Source organism: Erithacus rubecula, assembly GCF_903797595.1.
Source record: "Erithacus rubecula genome assembly, chromosome: Z".
Taxonomy (NCBI): Eukaryota; Metazoa; Chordata; class Aves; order Passeriformes; family Muscicapidae; genus Erithacus; species Erithacus rubecula.
In genome coordinates this window covers 22,133,801-22,155,995 of record NC_136661.1, presented here as the reverse complement: position 1 = coordinate 22,155,995, position 22,195 = coordinate 22,133,801, and the positions used below count along the sequence as shown (strand labels likewise).

General features: G+C 41.1%; 1 protein-coding gene across 1 annotated transcript; it reads right to left on the bottom strand.

The window, feature by feature from the left end:
* Nucleotides 1–535: 535 nt before the first annotated feature.
* AGXT2 (alanine--glyoxylate aminotransferase 2) lies at nucleotides 536–13,429 on the bottom strand. The gene is made up of 14 exons (XM_079330699.1): nucleotides 13,364–13,429; nucleotides 11,969–12,054; nucleotides 11,398–11,582; nucleotides 10,965–11,088; nucleotides 10,044–10,138; nucleotides 8,856–8,949; nucleotides 7,781–7,874; nucleotides 7,181–7,281; nucleotides 6,044–6,136; nucleotides 5,361–5,493; nucleotides 4,177–4,265; nucleotides 2,671–2,820; nucleotides 2,226–2,324; nucleotides 536–748 (listed from the first exon to the last, which is right to left on the bottom strand). The coding sequence occupies exons 1-14, from the start codon at nucleotides 13,392–13,394 to the stop codon at nucleotides 638–640; spliced, it is 1,485 nt and encodes a 494-aa protein (XP_079186825.1). The 5' UTR covers nucleotides 13,395–13,429; the 3' UTR covers nucleotides 536–637.
* Between the last annotated feature and the right edge of the window lie 8,766 nt (nucleotides 13,430–22,195).

The following is a 22,195-nucleotide window of genomic DNA, read 5'->3' as shown; positions in this document are numbered from 1 at the left end:
AATGACTTTACACAAAAAGTGATTATGTAAGAAAGAACACCTTATTCCACTTTCCAGAGTTTGCACCTTTACAAAATGATTAATGGGTGTGCTGTGCAATCCCAAAAGCAGCAGGAGGAAAAGAGAAGTGTATTTTGGAGAGGGTGATGACTGGATTTTTATCCCCATTATAAAAATAATTACTGTAATTAGAAACACCTCAACTGTCTGCAAACTTTTTGAAATGCTCTAATTACAGTGTGTCCTTGTAGGCAGGGCAAACAGTTTTAACTCTGAAATTTCTTCCCCAACTCTTTCTGTCACTTTTCCTAAAATTTAGTGATTTTGATATGACTTTCACGGGGGGAAGAAGAACATATGCCTGCCTCTCCATTTGACACCCTGTTAATCCAGTCAGGGTTTTTTTGATAATAGGTGTGCAGTTAATACAAATCAGCACTGTAGAACTAAACTGTACATTTACAAAACCGATTACACCATGTCCTTTGTTAAACACTATATCAGAATGCTTTTATGATGCTGAAGAAGCATGTAATCATCACACTGTGATTTTATTTTCCAGCGTAGATTAGTGCCCAGTCTGGGTCATGAGTATCAGGGATTTTGTGTGCCTCTCATGTAAGGAAACAAATCCATTCTACTTTGCACTTGCTCTTTCCATGTGTCTCTGTAAAGCAGTATGAAATACTTCCACAGCAAAGTCGACATCCCTCTTAGTAATGCACATAGGTGGCTTAATTCTGAATGTCTGAGGAGAGAGAACAAAGAGAAAAACGCTCAAATTGTATGGAAAGAATATGGTTTCAAGCAGCCTGTCTGGGTCAGCACTCCCACCCCAAAAAAGTGAGGGAAAAAGGAGAACAGCAGTGCAGCACTGAGGCTTATGATAAATGCACTCTGAAGTGAAGCAATTTTGAACTTGACTGCACTGAATTGCATCTGACTCATGACCCCCTCTTGATAACCTAACTGCCTCCACAAAAGACCTAAGTAGAGTAGGTCGTGTCTGCAGCTCTGTAACTGCAGACAGAGACAGAATAAAATCTCAGATGGATTTGTACAAAGAAAGAACAGAGACAGGCGTATTTTCCTTTCTTGCAGCTCTACCACAGGGAAAAGTAGTATCTGCTGAGAGTGGCAGGCTCTTGCATTGTGTCAGGTGATTTGCTGTTTTATTATAGGCTGTTTTTAAAGGCCTTTTAAGAGAATACATTATGAATGAATCACTAGATTGTAGTTAGGGTGCTATAGCTGGAAAGTGTATTGATGAGGAAGGATTATATGTACAGCTACACTTTTCAAAAACGGGTTCTTAAATCAGAATGTTGGATCTATGTTTCCAAGAGCATTTATCTTCTCTAAGAATCTAAAATTTTGGATTTTTCTGGCATCACGTCACAGGACTTAATACAGAAAGAGTGGAATAATGGGCTTTCCCACCCACAGCCCCAGCTGAAGCAAACACTCACAGATAAACAGCCCTCTTATCAAACATAATGAGATTTTACTGCACTGAGCTTCAGCTTGTTACTTGCCTCCTGGTCTTGTCTTAGGGAAGAGCTGATGAGGTGACAGGCACAATGTTTGATTTATTTTAGCTACCCTCCATCCATCTCACATGGAAGCTGCCTCCTCTGTGTCAGAGGGCTCCACTGACTGGACCAGCCCTGAGGCAATTCTCTGCCATTAACTGAGTGCTGCAGGGAGCTGATGCAGTGTCCTGGCTACAGCACGTAATGTAATCCCCAGCTGGTGTGGGCTGATGGCCTTCACATCCAATTCTCTCTTTTTTGCTGTTGCTGAACTTGCTGTCCACACCTTTTTGTTCCTTTAAATACCATAGAATTAAAACATCATCAGCTCCCCGGATTCAAAGAGCTACTAGTTTTGTACTGATGTGTCAGGTGATAGCCTAAACTGTGCAAAGACTTGATCCTGAGTATTGCTGGATTCTTCTAAATTGCACAGATTGTAGTACCTTGGTTTCCTAGGAGAAGCTGTCCCTCTAAATGAAAACTGCAAGCTTTGAGCTTGTTCAGAATATTTGAAAAGAATCAAATAGTTCCTGCCCAGTTTTAAAATAAGCAACATTAACCAGAGATAGCTGCTAAGAGTATACATTTTCTAGTTTATTTACTAAACTAAATTAATTTAACTTGAGGGAAGTGGGGCTGCAGTTCCCAAGGATAGAAAGTGAGCTCTATTCACAACCAGAGGTTCAGTACCTGATTGTGGAGCCCTCCTCTGCCGACCAGAACCCCCATGTCCTTACAGTCCTCCCAGATCTGATTGATTTCTTCAGCTGGAAGAGGGCATCGACTGTCCTAAGGAAAGGAAATACTAAACTTCACTTAGATATTCTAAATTAGTTCTGTGACAAAGATGTATATTTTAGTTTCTTCAATAAATCCTGCTTCTAGCTGAAAATGTTAGCTGCATAACTTATCTGCTGTCTTGAGTCTTTGCAGTTAAGGTGCATGTCAGTGTTTACTCAAAGCTTGTAAAATAGCTCAATGATGGAATGTTCTGGCTTATTTGTGGCCAGAGCCATGTTTTCCCACTTCACTGTCTGCTTTTTAACAAGAAATATTTCTGTTGTTTCAACTGAAATAAAATATGATAAAACATTCAATGGCACTGTGAATTGAAAGGAGTGAAGAAGTCACTAACCTTATCTGTCACCATTTCTACTCCAATCATAAGTCCCTTGCCACGGACATCTCCAACAATCTCAAATTTATCCCGTAGTTTCGCCAACTCCAGCAGCATGTATGTTCCCACATCCTCACTGTTTTTTTGTAGACCGTCTTCTTCAATAGCCTGGTTAAAATGAAATACCATGACAGTGTTGCAAGAAAAGCTTTCAACACATTCTGTTAATCCCCACTGAACTTGATACTATACCTTCACTACCTCAGCCCTCACAATTTTCCTTCTCTTAAAATCCCTTAGCAGCATCAGAATACAATTGTACATAATACTTAGATGTTCCTGTGGCACTTTTCAAATTTTTCATATAATTTAAATTTAATCCAGTAATTCCTGCTCATATGTACTCGTAACTGGAAAATACCTGACCAGAAGGATTATTTTCAAAATCTTACCAGAATATTTTAATTTTCTTCAGTATCATGAGAATAATATAATTTGACAAGGCTTAATTTTGTGTACTAGGCAGGGAACAGCTTGAATACTATATTATATTTAGCAACAACATGTTTTTTAATAGCAATCTCTTCTTCATTCTTTATACTGTCCTCCTTAATCAGAGTTCTCATTTGCAGGCACCTACACACAAACCATTAAATGATCTTAACATCTGCATTTAGAAAATTTGCAATTAAAAAATAATTACAGAAGATAAAGTGGTTGTTTGTACTTTTCTTTCTTTTTTTTTTTTCCTTTTTCTTTCAACTCCATTTTACTCTTCCTGACTCCAACAATCTCCTTGGAATTGTTTCAGAGCCAGGCTCCAAGTTATTTCAGAGCTGGAAAAGGCCAGAATATGGGTTCTTTATACAATCATCCATATTATTAATATCTTAAACCCCAGAAACCAACATGAATAGGAATAATGTCTGCTGTAATGAAGTGATTGCATAATCAAGACAAATTATATAGTGACCTACTACCCACTGACTGATTTTCTACTGGATAATAAGTGAAACATGTTGCACATTTTTCTGCTTGCTTTTTCATGAAGTAATTTTTTATCCAGAAGAATTTCTGACCTTAGGTATTTGAAACCATCTGGTCATTAGGGATTTTTTAAGCATAATGTAAAAGCTGTTATGTTAAAAAAAATTGTGTTCCAGAAGATAGATTTACTTTAGCTGTGGATTTGTGCTATGAAAGAATTAGATAAGGCATTTGAGAAAGTACTCTCCTACAATTTCATTAACAAAGTCAAGAACCCAAGGGAGATAAAGATTTTTTCTGAAATCGTAATTATTGGGCTCTGGCTTTTTCTAGAGATCTGAAAATTTGTGCAATTAAACTAATCAGGATTATTTCCTGTGCATGGGGCACAGTGGCCATGCATGTACACATGCATATGTTTATGTACTTTACTTAGTTGTCTAAAAAATTGCCCAGATAGAAATTTATACGTGCATTTCTCATCTTTTGATACAAAGAACTTGTGGTATAGATAAATTTATGTCATGTTCTCCCTACATCAAGAACTGCAGCTCCAACTACACAGGCCAAAGGGTTTCCTCCAAATGTATTAAAATGAAGGTTTTGAGCCAAGGAACTTGCAATCTCTAAAAGAAAAAGAACAACACTGGTTACTCCTTCAGTTCATAGAAACACAGAATCATAGAATCACAGAATGGTTTGGGCTGGAGGGGACTTGAATGATCATCGAGATCATCGAGTTCCAGCCCCTCTGCTATGGGCAGGGACAACTTCCATCAGACCAGGTTGCTCAGAGCTCCATCCAGCCTGGCCTTGAGCACTGCCAGGGATGGGGATGGGGCATCCACAGCATCTCTGAGCAACCTGTACCAGTGCCTCATCATCCTCACAGTAAAGGCTTTTTTCCCTCATATCTAATCTAAACCTAATCTCTTTCAGTTTAAAGCCATTCCTCCTTGTACTCATGCTTTTGTAAAAAGTCTCTGTCCACTTTTCTTACACTGGAGGGCAACAACAGGTCATCCCAAAGACTTCTCCAGGCTGAACAATCTCAATTCTCTCAGCCGTCTCTTAAGAGAGGTGCTCTGCCTCTCTCATCGTCTTGGTGGCGTCCTCTGCCTTGTTTGGTAACTTAATTGCTTTAAACATTTGTTACTGTAACAACAATTACATTTGATGTGGTTCAACTGATTCTACTGGAGACAACACCATAAGATTTCCTGAAAGCAGTCTGCAAAACATGAATATATTCAAAAACTATAGTGCCTAGCAGGTGACAAAACAAACTCTTTCACAAGTCATGCTTCTGACATATGATCTCTGCCATCTACAGATTCTCCTCACTATATCTATCCAGCCATTTGTAAGAATCAAGCATCTGGGTAACATCCTGCCCTCTTTACTCACAGTATATTTATCAGTATAACAGAGAATTCAGTGAGAATTTCCAGGGTCTTTTACCTGCCTTACAAACCACTCACAAGTTCATTTCTGCTTCAGTTGTACAACTAAACAAATAATACAGCTCTGTACTAATACAGCACAACAGAAACAGAACAAGTGAAGCAATGAGGATCCAATTAATTTCTCAAAAGATAGATTGAGATAAAGTTTATCAGTAACACTTAGTTTTTTAAGCGCACATCTCTTCTCAAGTAACTATTTTTATTATATTTTGCAGTTACTCTGTTTTGCATCACAGTGGAACAGAACACTTATACCTTTTGTTGTAACAACAGCTGCCATTGGGAAGCCATTACCAATTCCTTTTGCCAAAGTAACGATGTCAGGGACTACACCATGTGTTTGAAATCCCCAGAAATGGCTGCCCGTCCGCCCAAATCCTGTCTGTACCTTTCAAAGGAAAAACCCAGAGAAACACTCGTCACTTCCTCATGCTTTATGATATATTTTCTTGTCTTTCTATTGTTAGTGATTTGCATTAAACAACAATTACATCTGGAATAAACTTGATTTCATACTATTTCAATATTGTTTTAGCTAAAATAATTCTACTTCTAAAACATATTTGAAGAGGTAGAGCAATCAACTCTCATCTGTGTTCTATGTTTGTCAACTCATAAAAGAAAGGGTTATTTTGACAAATCTTCCATCACACGTAGCATTTGCTGCTTTGTGTAAATATTTGTGTAAATTTACTGCTGCCAGAAGGTAAGGATTAAGTCTGCTACAAATATTACCTTTGCCCAAAATGAGAATAAAGACAGTAGAAACTGGGAGGCTCCTATGATTGGAAAAATGCAGTTTAACACTGCGTTAAACTAAAGCTATGAAATATATTGCATTTCACCTATATTATTTCCAGGCTTCACTTGGATTATTTTATGATAACTTTCAGAGGCACCCTACTCTAGAATTTTTAGGTAAAAAAAATCTGACTCACTTCATCTGAAATGCAAAGGCCCCCTCTTTCCCTTATAAGCTGATAAGCTTCCTTTAAGAAATTTCTTGGGTACTGAACAGCTCCATTAACACCCTGCCAAGAGAGAAACACAATGTTTTCAGGAACAAACAAGGAAACAGGTGCTCTACTTGAAAAAAAAAAACCTATCAGCCCTCAGGTAACAGCAGGACTGCCGTTTCAAGCTTCTGGCTCCAGCAATGAAACCACTTCAGAAAGCTCCTGCTCAGATCACACATTCCCATTCCACAGTGCTGCCTGCTGCTTTGCTAGCTGTGCTGGCACAAATGTTTGTGAGGCCATGATCATTTTAAGACCAAGTCAATTAACAACAAACTGGCAAAATGAAGACTGTGAAAATCTACACACAGCAAAACCCAGAAACTGTTTTCTGATGAAGTTGGCCAGAGAATTCATATCCCTCTGTGGTTAATTTGTTTAGAACATTGCCTCGTCAACATCTTTTCACCTTGACAGTTAGTATTTGCATGGGAAATTCAATTCTACCCTACACCCGGACCAGAACAGCTTTTTAGACTCAAGAACTTAAGTGCTTAGAAAACAGCAAAACCAGAGAACTGCTCCAGTTTTCCCTTGTAGTCACGGTTCTCACATTGTTTCTCTTGCCTAAGATAAGTTCTCCATTTTTCCTGTTGAAGAACCACATATAAAATAATTAGAATGAAACATTAGGACAATGAATCCTGTGGCCATCAGTTGCTGGACAGCTGTTAAAAATACAATGAACAACAGACTAAAAGAGGGAGAAGGAGAGTTGACTTAGAAGTTTACAGAAATAGTAATGAAAATTGAAAGGAGATAATGGAAACCAAATCATAGCATGCTTACACTATTTAAATGCAGAAAAAAATGTGTATGTTTAATCATGACTCTGTGTTTAATTTCATGAGAAAAATTGTAGTTCATTGAAGTCAGTGACAAAAGCTGAAATTTGAAGGCAGTGCATCCAATCTTTCAAACATTTAAGGTGTTTAAAGAATTAAAAAACCATAGTAAAACTCAGCAAACATCTATGTTCAGCTTGTAGCTAAAGAATATCAGATTTGAGTATTTCACACTACTTGTGCTATCACAACTGAGATGTGGCAAACTACGTACTTGCATTGGTTCAGCAATAAATCCAGCTACTGCCTTGGGCACTGAAGTATTCAGAGTATCTTTGAACTGTTCAATGTACTGGTCTTTTGCATGACATGCACCTGTTTACAGAGGAAACAGTTTGAAGGGAATTTACTTAATATGACACAAAACTAGCTTCAAAATGTGAAACTACAGCAACATCTAACAACAAGTGTTATACGACTGTGTGGTAAATGTCACCTCTCAAATGAACAGTAGAAAATTAAACATTAAAGGAGAGAGTCTCTTCTCTTAAACCATGTGTACTCCATGGAGTGCAGCAAAAAAGACCATCAACACTTCTGTTCTTCCAGAAGTGCTGAAGTGAGTTCCACAGTTTCAAGAGTTGATCCTGACAAACAATGGGATTTCAAGAAAAAAATCTGAGGATGTGGTGTCATCTGCCCCAAATTTTTCCCATTGGGATGCACAGTCCTGAGATTCTCTGCAATATTTTTTTTTGTCAGTCTTGCAAAACCTAACCAGACATGTACTTTGCCTGAGGAGGTAACTCTACCCTATTTTCACAGTCCTCTGATACTTTGTAATCCAAAACCCAAATTTTTGTCATGGACCAACCTTCAGTGCAGTTGCATTTTCGAACAGTTTGCACTGGAGAATCTCTACAATGGCTGCCTCCCCATGGACCACGAAAAACATCTGGTAACATTGTCTGCCAAACATAAGAGAAATATCTACAGATCTGATGACACCTTTCTAAAAGGTCTTTTGATGTAATGATTAATGGCAAAACAGAAAAACAGCTGTTAGAGTCAAGGGGCAAATACAGTTCAGGAACTTGTCTGAAGAACACTTGGGAGTGACACCAAATAACCAAGACAGTTTTGGAACCAACAAGTTTAGACTGCTCCAGCAATAGTCACTCAACTGATTTTTTATTTCTTTTTTTCTTAGTCAGGATATTGGTTATCTAAATGTAATGTCAGCATTTTAAGAGTTGCTGGTGGCATTTCTGAAGTATGAACAAAATCTGCAAAATAGAGTGAGGCAGGCAGATCTAATAGAGACAACTCCAGTTTTCTAATCCTTGCTGCTGATGAAATACCACATGAGTTCAGGCCACTCAGTTTGACAGGCTGGGAAGTTGCTGTAAATGAGCTCTCCTATGGTTAATAATGTGGCTGAGCTGTCACCTGTAACACTGGAGTCACCAATAGCAGCTTCCAGACAGAAAGTTACTCCAATTTGCTCAAGGGCAGGGACATAACATATTGCTGTTTAACCTCAGTGGATCTTCTTATCAGATATGTCTTCTGTCTTGCTGAATAGGATCCTATTTATTATAGTGACCATCTGAAAGCAACTTTGCACAGATCTGTCAAAACCAACTTCAAAAAGGGATTCAAACCATTATTTTGCTCCTTACACAGATTCCCATGCAAGCACCAAAAATGACTAAAGAACTGCAAATCATGGATCACTCATGTTATGGCTGTCCTAACTCAAAATTGGCCTAAGGAAGAAAAGGGGACTCTGGCTCTTGTTGAATTTACACAGCAGAAACTGCCACACTGCAGTTTTGATAAATGACCATAAAGCACTCAAAGACAAAAAAACATAGCAATTGCTGAAATATTCAAATAAACTGTTAGTTACCCAGATTATTAAGAAAAAAAAAATTTAAAAATCTCACAGTTGTACAGCCAAAGCCATTGGCAACAGCATGCTTATAAGGAGTCAGAGATGTCAAACCCAGCGTGTAAGGGCTGCCTCCATGGTATCCTCCTCTGTTCAAACAAAGAAGATCAACATCACTCATTTCCAAGAAGTGTCTGTAGCAATATCAGTTCTGAGAAGGCAGGCTTCTGAGACGCAAATTATTGGAAAAATGTGCATTGTTGCACTGAAATGAAAAAGATTCCTACTGCCATTTTGTGCTCTGCCTTTTGATTGTGACTACAATTTCAAATATAAAAACTGTGAAGAAATGCTTGCAAGGAGATGAGTACAATCATTGCAACCAACAGTAATTCAGACAGCGCCTCATGAAGTTCTGCTGTAGCACCTGATCCTTACAGAGCAAACATTTCTGTCTTCTGAATGTTAGAAAAAGCTGTTGTCTCCAACAGAAGCTGCCAATCATTAAACTAGATGATGGTTTGCTGTCAGTTTTATACACAAAACAAAATTGGTTAGTGAGAATACACAAGCAAGACAGGTACCCAATGTTCTGTTGAACAGAGTAACATAAAAATACAGCTCTTCATTAACATAGCCTTTTATTCTAATGTTGGAAGCCCCCTGGGCTGCATAGTAAAGTGACTGTTTATGCTGGTGTTTACAGTGCACTGGTGTTCAGCCCAGCTCCATCCCTGTCATTAAGCCAGAAGAGCTGTTTGTGTACCTGTGCAGTGAACTGTGGCTCAGGGCTCTGATAGGAAAACACACAAAGCAAATAAAACAAAAATCATCTCCCAGGAGGAGCAGTTCCCTGCTGAGGTTCACTGCACTGTTCCAGAGATACCTTTGCACCCTCACAAAGGGGCACTGCCAAAGGGAGGTGGAGGAAAAATGAAGCAGTTGTTCCATCTTGCTCTGACCATGACAAAAGTCTACCAAAGCACACCCTGAATATAGACATCAGATCATTTTCTAGGTAACACAAACAAAATCTGCAAATTCCATTTTTATTGCAACTAGTCCTAACATACTGCATGAAAAATTCAGCTCCTGGTTTATTCCTCTTTGTCAAATAAAGTAATTTTATAGCATTGTCCTCTGCAGACCTGGGGTGAAAGAGTTCTCAGTTATTCATTGTTTTCAGGCATGTAGAGAGTGATTCCATGCACAGAGGAGTTTTGTGAAGCTCTGTTGTCATTACCTGAGACAGATGATGTCGAAGTTGCGAGTGTGTACCCTTGCCATGAACATAGCTAAATCATTGGCTTCTGACCCACTGTTGGTGAGATAAACCACCTGTGGGATAACACTTGGGATCAGCACAGCACAAAACCACCTCCTTCTTCTTCAGCATCAGACCATGCCCCTTAATAACATGATGAACTCCAGCCTAGCACTGCCACAGGGTGACCTCACCATGATAAAATTAGTGTTGTCCTTATACTATAGATGAGAACAAAGATCCAACTGATGTGCTGTGGGAGGGGACAGAAAAATCTCAAAGGGTTTCAGGTTACAGGTTTTTCCTAAGGTGGATTTCTGATTGAAAGAAATTAAGGTGTTGGGTAAAACTAAGCAGGACATTTCTTTTTTTTTTTTTTACTCTCCTTCCATCTTTAAGATTACAATAACTTCATACTCGTCTGCTAGCCCAATTTCATTTTATCACCAATTTATTTTACCTGAAAACAAAAATAATTTAGTTTCACCGCATATGAAACATGACATTTTTGTGGTTTATCTATTTAATGCTGGTAAACATTTACACATACTACATAAAGTACTGTCAAACAATTTTCACTGAGGATTTTCATGAGATTAAGAAAATCAATGCCAGCTACATGTAAGAATAACAAACATCTTTGTTCCTAATTTTAAAGCCAGCAATACCTCTTCACAGTGACAAGTGAAGGGAGAAAACAAACAGAACAGAAATTGGGGATATTATGCTTGTCTAGAGCTAGGTCTAAAGATAAGGCCCTGAGGGCCCTCATACTCTTGAACTGTATTCCCCATCCAGATTTTCTCTCTAGAGATAGCATGGCTCTTGATTATTTAATAAATACTTCTTATAAACAGACACCCACTTCACCAGCCCCTGCTCCTGTCAGAAGCAATTTACCTTCAGTGGATCTGGAAAAAGAGAAGTTAGCTTTTCAGCATACTCGTGGATTGCTGGGTACATGTAGATATTGGTGGTATGCCACAGGCGAGCCAGCTGCTTCTGGGTAGCCATAGTTACCTTCCTGAATGTAGCAGGGGAGAGACAAAGGGATTGAATTCCACACAGACTCCACTCTCATACACGCACATACCTCTCTGCTATTGATTCTGCAAACGCAGATGCTGCACCGTGTGCCAGATGGAGCAACAGGGAGACCAAATTAATTAATCCCTCAAAATGTAGCAGAAATTGAACTAACTGTGACACACGACAATTCAGTAAATTATATTCTGGTTTTAGGCTCACAGTGCTGCAGATTAATGAAGCACAAAATAAACACAGGTGTCTCTTCCTGTACTTTATACCACAAATCAAGAAGCAACATGCTTACGGGTGACAGTGTCCAACACTGACAGTGACAATCCCAGCAAAGAGATCAAGGTATCTTCGTCCTTCATGGTCAAACAACCACTGCATGTGTCCCTGGTGCAGCAGCAATGGCTTCTTGTAATATGTTCTCAGTGAAGGTGCAATGTTTTGTTCACGGATCTTCTGCATGCGTTCGTATGGATAGGACTGAGTGGAACAAAACAGTCAGAATCCATCCATGCCTTCCACAGATCCAGACTCATGGAGCTGTTGTGGAGCACATAGATAACACAGCTCTCCACAGGATTAAGATTTTAACAGATTCTGGCACACAGAAGGCTGTTCTACAAATCTCTAAAACTCAGCTTTTGGAAATAAGGCTAAATGAGGCTGCTGTTCTGCACATACTGCTTTCTTAAATGTTTTAAAATTACAGGTTTGTGACACAGATATATCTACAGGTTATATCCTGGTTGTAACAGCTGGGTTGTGCCCAAAGAAGCAAATTTTATAATTGTGTTAAGCAGATTAACCTATCACCCAAACCCAGTAACAATGCTTTATTTAAATTCAGTGTAGTATGCAAGACTTACTTCATATTTTTCGGGTACAAAATCACAAGGAGGCATTTTTGCTAGCGTGGAGACAGAACTTTTCCATTTCTGCTGCCTAAAGGCAACTGTAAAATAGTAAGAGAATTGTGAAACACTTGGCAAAATACACACCTAAAAGATTTGCTGAATAAGCTTGTTCAGGGAAAACATGAGCTACAGTCACAGAAAGTTTTGGAGGGATTTTTCAGTCTGAGAAATTTTCTTTGGGGAAAAGTAAGTATAAAAGAAAGACGTTTATGTCGCATCCATTAAAACTGAAGTTTTCAGTTTCACATGGACTTCTATTTCGACAGAAGAATAATTTTTATTTTAAAAATGGAAACTGTAACACAAGTTCTTATCTGGAAGCAGAGGGTGAATGCCCTGCAGTCAGGCGCCCAGGGTGAGTGCAGTGCTGCCAGGGAGCAGGGAGAGGCCCAACAGAGCTGAACGAGGTGGGCAAAGCAGGGTTCAGAGAGAGTGAACATAAACTGCATAAACACAGCGGGGTCAGGTCCAGGGGCCAGCCAGGGAGCCCAGGCAGGAGCAGCAGCGGACAGGGACAGACATAGGGCTGGACACACGGCTACAGCACAAGTCCAAGGTCCATCCAGAACCAGAACCAGGGCTGGGCTGTGGCAAGGCTCATGCTGAGGCAGGGGCTGAAGGCTCAGGGCTCCTGGGCAAAGGGTATAGCCCTCCAGCTGCCATATTCCATCCTTGCTCCAAAATCCTGGGGACATCACACGGTCCCGCCTTCCATTTAACTGCAGATGCAATTTGGCAGGAACCAGAAAGAGACACCTGATTGCCCAGGGAGATTGTGGAGTCTCCCTCATTGGAGATATTCCAGAACCCTCAGGACACAATCCTGTGCCGTGTACTCTGGGATAGCCCTGCTTGAGCAGGAAGGTTGGACCAGACGACCCAGACAGGCCCTTCCAGCCCCACCCATTCCCCCATTCTGCGAGGAGCCATTGCAAAAGACTTAATTTCTGCACCCAGAACACTATCTCCTGAGAGTTACACATTTGTTTTTAAAAGCCTAAGGTTTTAACCAATTTCTAAAACGCATGTGAAATGTAAATGATTGAAGAATAAAGTTTCCTGAAATTAATTACACACAATGTCACTTCCCTTACAGCCACTTACAGCACTAATGAATATAGAGTCTAGAAGAGTCCAGCTTCAAAACTGTAGCTAAAAACCCATAAGTTAGGGAAGTTGCAAAGAGTTCCAAGGGATTTTCAGCCGCACCGAAAGCGCTTTACCCCGCGCTGCTCCGCACGGCGCTGCCACCCCTCCCGAGCCCGCACGGACCGGTACCGGTACCGGCCGGCCCAGCCCAGCCCCGACAGTCCCGCCGCTGTCCCCGTGTCCCCGCCGTTCCCTCACCGCTGCCGAGCCCCCGCAGCCGCCCCGCCATGTCCGCCCGCTCCGGACAGCGGCACCGCCCCGACACGTGTGCAGCGAGCCGGCCGCGCACACCGCCCGTGCCCCGCTGCCATCCTGCCCTGTGCCCCGCTGCCATCCCATGCTGTGCCCCGCTGCCACCCCGCCCTGTGCCCCGCTGCCATCCCGCCCTGTGCCCCGCTGCCATCCCGCGCTGTGCCCCGCTGCCATCCCGCCCTGTGCCCCGCTGCCACCCGGGGCCGTGCCCGCTGCCACCCGGGGCCGTGCCCCGCTGCCATCCCGCCCTGTGCCCCGCTGCCATCCCATGCTGTGCCCCGCTGCCATCCCGCGCTGTGCCCCGCTGCCACCCGGGGCCGTGCCCCGCTGCCATCCCGCCCTGTGCCCCGCTGCCATCCTGCCCTGTGCCCCGCTGCCATCCCGCGCTGTGCCCCGCTGCCATCCCGCCCTGTGCCCCGCTGCCATCCCGCCCTGTGCCCCGCTGCCATCCCATGCTGTGCCCCGCTGCCACCCGGGGCTGTGCCCCGCTGCCATCCCATGCTGTGCCCCGCTGCCATCCCATGCTGTGCCCCGCTGCCATCCCGCGCTGTGCCCCGCTGCCACCCGGGGCCGTGCCCCGCTGCCATCCCGCCCTGTGCCCCGCTGCCATCCCGCCCTGTGCCCCGCTGCCATCCCATGCTGTGCCCCGCTGCCATCCCATGCTGTGCCCCGCTGCCATCCTGCCCTGTGTCCCGCTGCCATCCCGCCCTGTGTCCCGCTGCCATCCCGCGCTGTGCCCCGCTGCCATCCCATGCTGTGCCCCGCTGCCATCCCGCACTGTGTCCCGCTGCCATCCCGCACTGTGCCCCGCTGCCATCCCATGCTGTGCCCCGCTGCCATCCCGCACTGTGCCCCGCTGCCATCCTGCACTGTGCCCCGCTGCCATCCTGCACTGTGTCCCGCTGCCATCCCGCCCTGTGCCCCTCTGCCATCCTGCCCTGTGTCCCGCTGCCATCCCGCCCTGTGCCCCTGCTTTCATGCCGTGCTGTCCCCCCCAGTGTCACCACATGCCACTCCCGTGATGTCACCCTGTGCTGTCCCCCGGTGTCATCCCGTGCTGTTCCGTGTCATAGCGTGCTGTCCCATTAGTGCCACCCTGCACCGTCCCATGCCGAATCTTCTTGTGACACAGTTTGCTGTGACCCCTTCAGAGGGCCTTTGACAGGCTGGAGAGATGGTCAGGGAAGAACTCTCTGAAATTCAACAGAAATAAATGCAGGGTCCTGCACCTGGCTGGGCCCCATCTGCTGGAAAGCAGCTCTGTGGAGAAGGACCTGGGGGTCCTGGTGGACAATAAACTCTCCATGAGCCAGCAGTGCCCTTGTGGCCAGGAGAGCTAGCAGAATCTTGGGATGTCTTAGGAAGAGCACTCCCAGAAGGTCAGGGGAGATGATCCTGCCCTGCTACTGAGCTCTAGTGAGGTCTCTCCTGGAGTCTGTGCTCAGTTCTGGTCTCTGGAGCACAACAGAGATGTGGAGCTCCTGGAGTGAGTCCAGCAGAGAGCTACAAAGGTGATGAAGGTGCTGGAGCATCTCTATAATGAGGGAAGGCTGAGATAATTGATCCTGTTCATCATGGAGAAGGGGTAACTGAGATGGGACCTCATCAGGGTCTGTCAGTGTCTGCAGGGAGAGGTGAGAGGATGAACCAGGCTCTGCTCAGTGCTGCTGGGCAGCAGGATGTGGGTCAACAGGCAGAAACTGATGCACGGAGAATTTCACCTGAACATGAGAATAAACTTCTTTACTGTGTGTGTGATCATGCAGTGAAAGGGGTTTCCCTCTGTCTCCCTCATTGAAGATACTCAAGAACTGTCTGGATGCAGTCCTCTGCTGTGTGTTCTTGGATGATGCTGCTTGAGCAGGGATTTTGGAGCAGATGACCCACTGTGGTCCCTTCCAACCTGACCCAGTATGTGATTGTGTGAATTGTGTTATGTTAAATACATCTGGGTGGATGAGGAGAAAGTGACAGATATGCTGAGAAAGATAACTGATGACCCATTTATTCCCTTGTTTTATCAGTGAAGAGGTGTAGCACAACCTCCTACAAGGATGGGAGAAATGGGAAGCTGTATTTCTTTCCTCCTTTCATTACCTGCCATCAGCCAAGCCCCAGGCAGCCAAGTACTCAGTCCTCCACCCGTGGGACTGGAGAGAGGAAGGGAAGGGTAAAAGCTAGAGCACTCAAGGGTTGAGATAGAGTTTGATAGGAAAAGCAAAAGCCACAAACACGAGCAAAGCAAAAGGAATTAATTCACCACGTCCCATGGTCAGGCAGGAGTTCAGCCACCCCAGGAGAGCAGGGCCTGCCACCTGCAATGACCTGTAATGGTGACTCAGGAAGACAAACATCCCTCCAAATGTCCTGTCTTTACTCAGTATTTCACACTGAGTACAATGTCACATGGTCTGGAATATCCCTTTGGTCACTTGGGGTCACCTATCCCAGCTGTCTCTCCTGCCACCCTTCCATGCACCCAGAAAAGGCCTTGGCCCTGCATAAGCTCTGCTCAAAAAACTGTCTCTGTTATCCTCACTGTGCTTAGCTCAAAGCCAAAACACAGCCTCCTACCAGCTACTGTGGAGAAACAGTGCTCTGCCCTGGCCAAAACCAGCACATCCTTGTAATACTTAAGCATCAAGGGTCAAGGTGGCATTTCCTGGAATGGAAATTGGCTCACAGTTTAACAAGACACAGTTGCCAGTGGGAGGTATTTCACAGTGCTTTTAATGACCCTGCCTGCTCCTAAGGCAGAAGGCTGACCACAGGTAGCCCGTGGGGCAGCCCCAGTTTTACAGGAAAACTGCTCAATGTTGGTGCAAAGGGTCAGAGATTTGCACACTCTGGTAAATAGGGCAGTGCTTACACACCTTAGCACTCAACCTTTCTTGATCAAACTTTACCTTTGCTGAACAAATCCCTGAATTTCAATGATAAATAGAATTCTAATCAACATAAAGAGCCATAAAAAAGAAATACTGAAGTTGTGGCCTGGTATGTGAGCCATCTGTGTTACTGGTTCAATTGCACAGTGCACCAAAAATGGTTAAATATTTATTATGGAGCTTTCCCCATGGAAGACAGCAGGGTCCTGCCCTACAAAGTGTCTTGGATGCCTGGATTTTCCTTTTTCTTGCTATACATTATATAGTAGAAGCGTTGCATATCATGAAGAAATACAGAATTTGGGAATTTTATTCACGAACTTTTATTAAACTGAAATGCGAACACCATTGCAAAGAGATTTTACAATGACAAAAGATCAAAAAATTCATCAGAAAGCTACAGACTTCATAACAATATTGATCTTACAAGTGAAAACACTAACAGATTTTAGTAAAGCCAGCATTTTCAATATCAAGAACTTAAAAAATGTATTTGAAAGCATTTTCCTTCAGATACACTTAGAAACAATGGATAATTCCTGAGCAACTACTTTTATACCAGTATTCTCCAAACAATGCACATACTACATATGAAATCTAATTCTTACAATTTCTTGGATTTTAGAAATTTACAAAAAAAAAAAAATTGGATCTGGTTCACCGAATAATTGTGCTTGAAGTCATTCTGTTGCCACAGTAATGACACTGCAATAACCTCTCATGTTCCACATTGAATACAAATTCTGAAACCGTAGTGGATAAAATGTCTAGCTTGTATTGCAAAGCTACCAATGAAATAGTTTATGAAATGGAATGGAAGTTTGCTCTAAATATTGGGCCATCTCTTTTTCTGATGAAAATATACAGTTTATTCTGGATATTATTCAGAAAGTGCAATTTTTGTTCCATTGAGAGACTGCTGGCACAATTAAAGGCAAGGGATTTCCAGAGACTTTTACACTCACTTAACAGCACATCAAGATTTTTAACAAATAAAATTAGCTAACGACTGCTAAAATGTTTTTTCTGGGCCATAATTTTTCACAACAGTGTTCTCAGTATTGCTGTATCTTACACAATAACTAAAACATACACAAAACACAACAAAATTATTTTAGAAGCCAGGATAGTGCTGAGTATCTCTGAGCAATATAACACATATATAAAAAATGATGATTGTATTATATCAGATGAACCATTTTTGCAGTCAGAATAAAAAAAAATTACTTCCCAAAATGAAAAATAAACAACACTAAAGCAGCCCAGGAGTTCTTTCTAAGTACAGCTGAGCAGTAGTTTCCTCTCCCTTTTGAATGAGAGTCAAAGGGATGAGATTAAAGAGTAGTCTACAGAATTAGGAATATTAAAAAATATGATATTATAGCTCTGCCTGTAGAAAAATCTGCCTTTATCTGGACATATATAGTTTCCAGCCTACTGAAGGGATATTTTCTGACTTGTACAATGATTTTCAGCATCCTCTAAAAGTTCTACTCAGTGCTCCAAGTCTCTAAAACTAACAATAGCAGGAACTGAAATGAAATCTTTCAATGTTTATTGATGTCAAAATGAGGTGAAGGTACTCAGCAGCTCACAAAAATAGATCCAAAAGCAGCATTGTTAAAAAAATAGTTAAATAATGTCAAGATCCAAGACAAGCAGCCTCACTGAGTAGAAAAGGACAATAAACCTTCCAAAAAGAGGAATATATAAAAAAAGACTTTTTTTTTATATCTAACTGCTTTATGCACCAACATCTTGAGTATAAGATCAGCTTTTAGCATATCAGAACTCTAAGAGGCCACACAACTAATACAGGTATTTTCATTAACTACTTCCAACAGATACAATAGTTCCTCTTAAAAATGTAAAATTGAAGAGACGTATTTTAAACCAAACTTGGTAATCTTCAGAATTTATTACCAAGAAAGAGACTTTCCGACTAAGGAAAGTATTAACAGATGCGTTGTCACAGGTACAAACTGAAACAATGCCCAAAGATACCAAGAGACTGCTTAGAAATATCCCCAAAGTATTTTTTTCTCTTGGAGCTTTTAGGTCATTGCATTATATATACTAAATAAAAACAAAACAACAGTTGAGAATGGTAGACTTGTGTGGGACCATGTAAATGGATGAATAAATCTCACCTGTATATCTGTGTGAAAAGTGGAAGGTTGTTTAAAAAAGCAGTGTGGTGCATTTTATTTCTCTTGATTTTTCCCCATAGGAATGTAGGAAATGTAATGTCAGATCAGATGCTGAGCCTGACTCTTCAAGTTTTGTTTTTGCCTTGGACCAATGTCAGATATGGGGAAGAAAAATCCCATAAGTGGTAGAAAATGAATGACCACTTCTCATGTATAAGACTTTTTCTGCTCATATGTAACAGCTGATCCATAGTAGCTGAGTTCAGCATTTTGCCAACTCTTTAGCATTTAATAAGGCTTTACTGCTTTTGTGGACTATATCAGGTAACTGCACATTCCCACTTTTGATATAAAAGTATTCTCTTCCTTTTCTCCTCTCACTAACTCATTTATTACTCCTCTCAGTTCTGCTAGTACTCATTTTTTACTGTCTATTCTTACATTTGATTCTTTCCCTTCTGTTTTCTCTTCTTCCCCCCATCTTCTCAGCTGTAGTCAAAATGCATTTTTTCCCTCATTATCTACCAAGTACCATCCCATAGTGACTGTGCTCCTTTTCCATCCTGTCACGTGCAGCAACCTTGTCCCTTTTCCTGTCACTTGGTGGTGGAATTGACAGGACTGGGCTAACATTTGGGCTCTATGACCATGCAGGACTTTTCCAACCTAAACTGATTTTTGCTTCTATGCTACTTAAGTTATTTATATCCCCATGTATTGTGTATTTAGGCATCCATTTATCTTTATTTTTCTGCTTTACACCAGAAAAATGAAGAAAATCCCTGATTTGTTTCACAATGGTTTTCAAAGCAGGGTCATGTGGTTATCCAAATTATTGTAATTCAGCCCGTGTTTCCACACCCACTGGAAGCCTGCAGCCTGATTTTAGTTGAGAGCAGGACTTTCCATTTTCACTCATTTTGAGACAGAATTGAAGGGTTTGCTTCCTAGGAACTCAGTTGAAAACAGGTCATTATAAGTAGCAAGTATTGATAAATTCAGTTCCATAGCTGAGATCCAGAATTAGAGTCCTGGAAAATTGGCTCAATTAGTCCTAGTGACCTGGGAATACAAATAGTGGCAAAAAAACTTTTCAGGCCAGGAATGGGACTGATGTTTGACTGCTAATCTGGGCACCAAGGATATTTCTTCAAAATGAAATTTTGTTTAGTTTTTGTTTTTTAAAATCCATATTAAAAACACTTAATTTTTCTACACATCTCAAATATTCCATCCTCATATTACCACTGCAACACAAGTGATGATTCCATGGCAAGCCGTTTTTTAACAAAAATAATTTGAATTTGCAAATAAGATTTTAAAATTCTTCATAGAATATTTCACAAATTTACACACAAAGCAAAATTCTTTTTACTGCTTGCCTTTCAAAGGGAGGCAAAAAAAATCTGAAGTAGCAATTTTTTGAGAATGTGATGCCTAATCTCATGACACTTTTTTCACTTCATTTGTCTTTATGGCTTTGTAGAAGATGTCTGATGTCTGTCAATTGGCTTACATGCCTCCAGTTTTCCTGCACACCTTCAGATGGTTTATAGTTACTGTGAAATTACAAAATACACTCACAGGCTTCATGATGTAAACCCCACATAGACAATGCTTCAGAGAGCACAAAAAAATTCTGCTTATTCATTTTGAACACTGCTGCTAATACACTTTGGATACTTGAATGACATTTAAAGCAGCTGTCTATTTTCCAGCCATTTAAACATAGACACACAGATATACTACAGAATTCACGGTTTTGACATAAATCATCATTACATGTTTGTTTTAAAGTTTGTTCCATAAATACATATATCCTCTTACTAATATATCAGGTTAATTCACTGCATTTTTATTCAATAATCTTTGTAGTTTCATAGTATCATCAAGACCAAACTTAAAGTTCTCATCATACTGAGCTTTGCGAGCATGTGCCAATTCATTAGTTTGTATTTCTTCTAAAGTTTGAAATATAAAATTGTACACCAAACATGTCTGTGCTAAAAAAAATTTAGTAAAAAATTTATTATAATGAATCATATTTGCCAATACTGAAGAAAAAAGGTTAATAAAATTAGTCTGAGTCAGAAGGAAAGGTAATTAAATAAAATTAAATTTTAGGAATTTTGTAAAACTAATTATGTAGAAGAGTCTTTATGTTAGCTTTTAGTGCTTTTATGCTATTACAAAATAGTTCACACTATAAATGACACATGGATAATTTTGACATTGAAAACATCATTCACATTCTTGAAATAATTATTCCAAGTGAGAAATTTGACTAATGGTCCAAGAGTTAGAGGGCTGATCCCTGTTCCTGGGATAAATTCTGTTAATCCCTCTGGATATCAAAGGAGGTGTCAAGAGCCTGTTTTTCCCCACTGATGTGTCATAATTTTATACTGATTGACTCTGTAGAACTGCTGCAAAAACTCATGTACTTCCTAATGAAAAACTTAAAAATATTGCTGCAAACAGAAAAAATAAGTATTTGGACATTCAAAGGACCCAATGCTTAGCTGAAGGTTATTTTCATTTTACAGAACACTAGGTTGTTTTTTTCATGTGCTTTCACATGTTTAAGGTCACTTTCAAAAGCTCTGCCACTGGGAGCAAGAAGGTGTTTTGGAAAATATAAGTCAATCCAAGGGAAAATTAATCTATCTGCACATTTGTTAATCTTCAAGAATTAAATACATATATGAAAATGCATTCAAATCACATTTAGTTATAAAATCCCCAAAAACTTCAAAGCAGCAAGTAAATGCCCTTTTTCCACTGCAGGTGACATTCACAGAGAGCCATGATGATTTGGCATATTGAGACATTCATCAGTAAAGGTGGGAGATGCTCAACACCACACAGAGTAATTTATGCTACAACTATTTTGCAGTTACAGTATTTAATTTATGACTAGGCAGAGAAAGTCCTTGACTCTTTGCACGGGTTATTGGAGGCACACATGCCTACAGTTAGGCAGGATGAATCATACACTAAAAATCTGCTAACTGTTGTGTCTGTTTGCTGCAGGCGAAAAGTAATTTCAGGTAAAAAGATACAGAGGGAACAGCCTGTTGCTGTCATACATCTGGGTAGGCACCTGTGCTCTAAGCTAAGAAATCTACTCTGTAAGGAATGTCTTTAGGCTGTAGGCTTGATGAGATACAACAGCTTCTGTGCATCACTAGGTACATCCCAGAAGGCCTGTACCAGCATGTCTGTATGCACATCATTAGGTGCAGGAAACAGCACAGGTAGAGCTATCTGTGTAAAAAAAGAATAATGTGTCTGATTGTATTAGCTCTGTCAGATTCAGTCAGAAGGGTAAATAAAACATTGTAAGACACAGTGTGTTACCAGCTTACACATTTACACACACACACAGGTTTCCTCACAACTCAAGAGCTTCTTTCCAGTACTTTTAGCATCTCTAGAAATTTATAAGGTATACTACAAACAGAGTATCTATGATAAAATTGTCCTGTTAACTATAACTGAATAGAGTTTTCTGTTTGGCTGGTGGCCGTAGTAGCCCCTTCATGTCTTCACGTGTTAAATAAATGGTCGAATTAGGAATCTAGGATACCTTCTCATGACTTCAGCAGAGCATCCAGACTGCTCTGATCAGCCCCTCAAAGTGGGCAGTTGCCTGTATAGAGGACAGGCTCTAAATCTGATGCCACCCTAAGGCTACAGTCTACACTAACATGTATGTTTATAGACACACAGGTAATTAT

What these genes read in the sequence shown, in the direction of transcription:
- AGXT2 (XM_079330699.1), bottom strand. Translation starts at nt 13,394, where the DNA reads ATGGCGGGGCGGCTGCGGGGGCTCGGCAGCG. An exon ending in AGTGTTGGACACTGTCACCC is followed by an intron (nt 11,089 to 11,397) that starts GTAAGCATGTTG and finishes TGCTACATTCAG; the next exon opens with GAAGGTAACTATGGCTACCC. An exon ending in TTCGACATCATCTGTCTCAG is followed by an intron (nt 8,950 to 10,043) that starts GTAATGACAACA and finishes TTGTTTGAACAG; the next exon opens with AGGAGGATACCATGGAGGCA.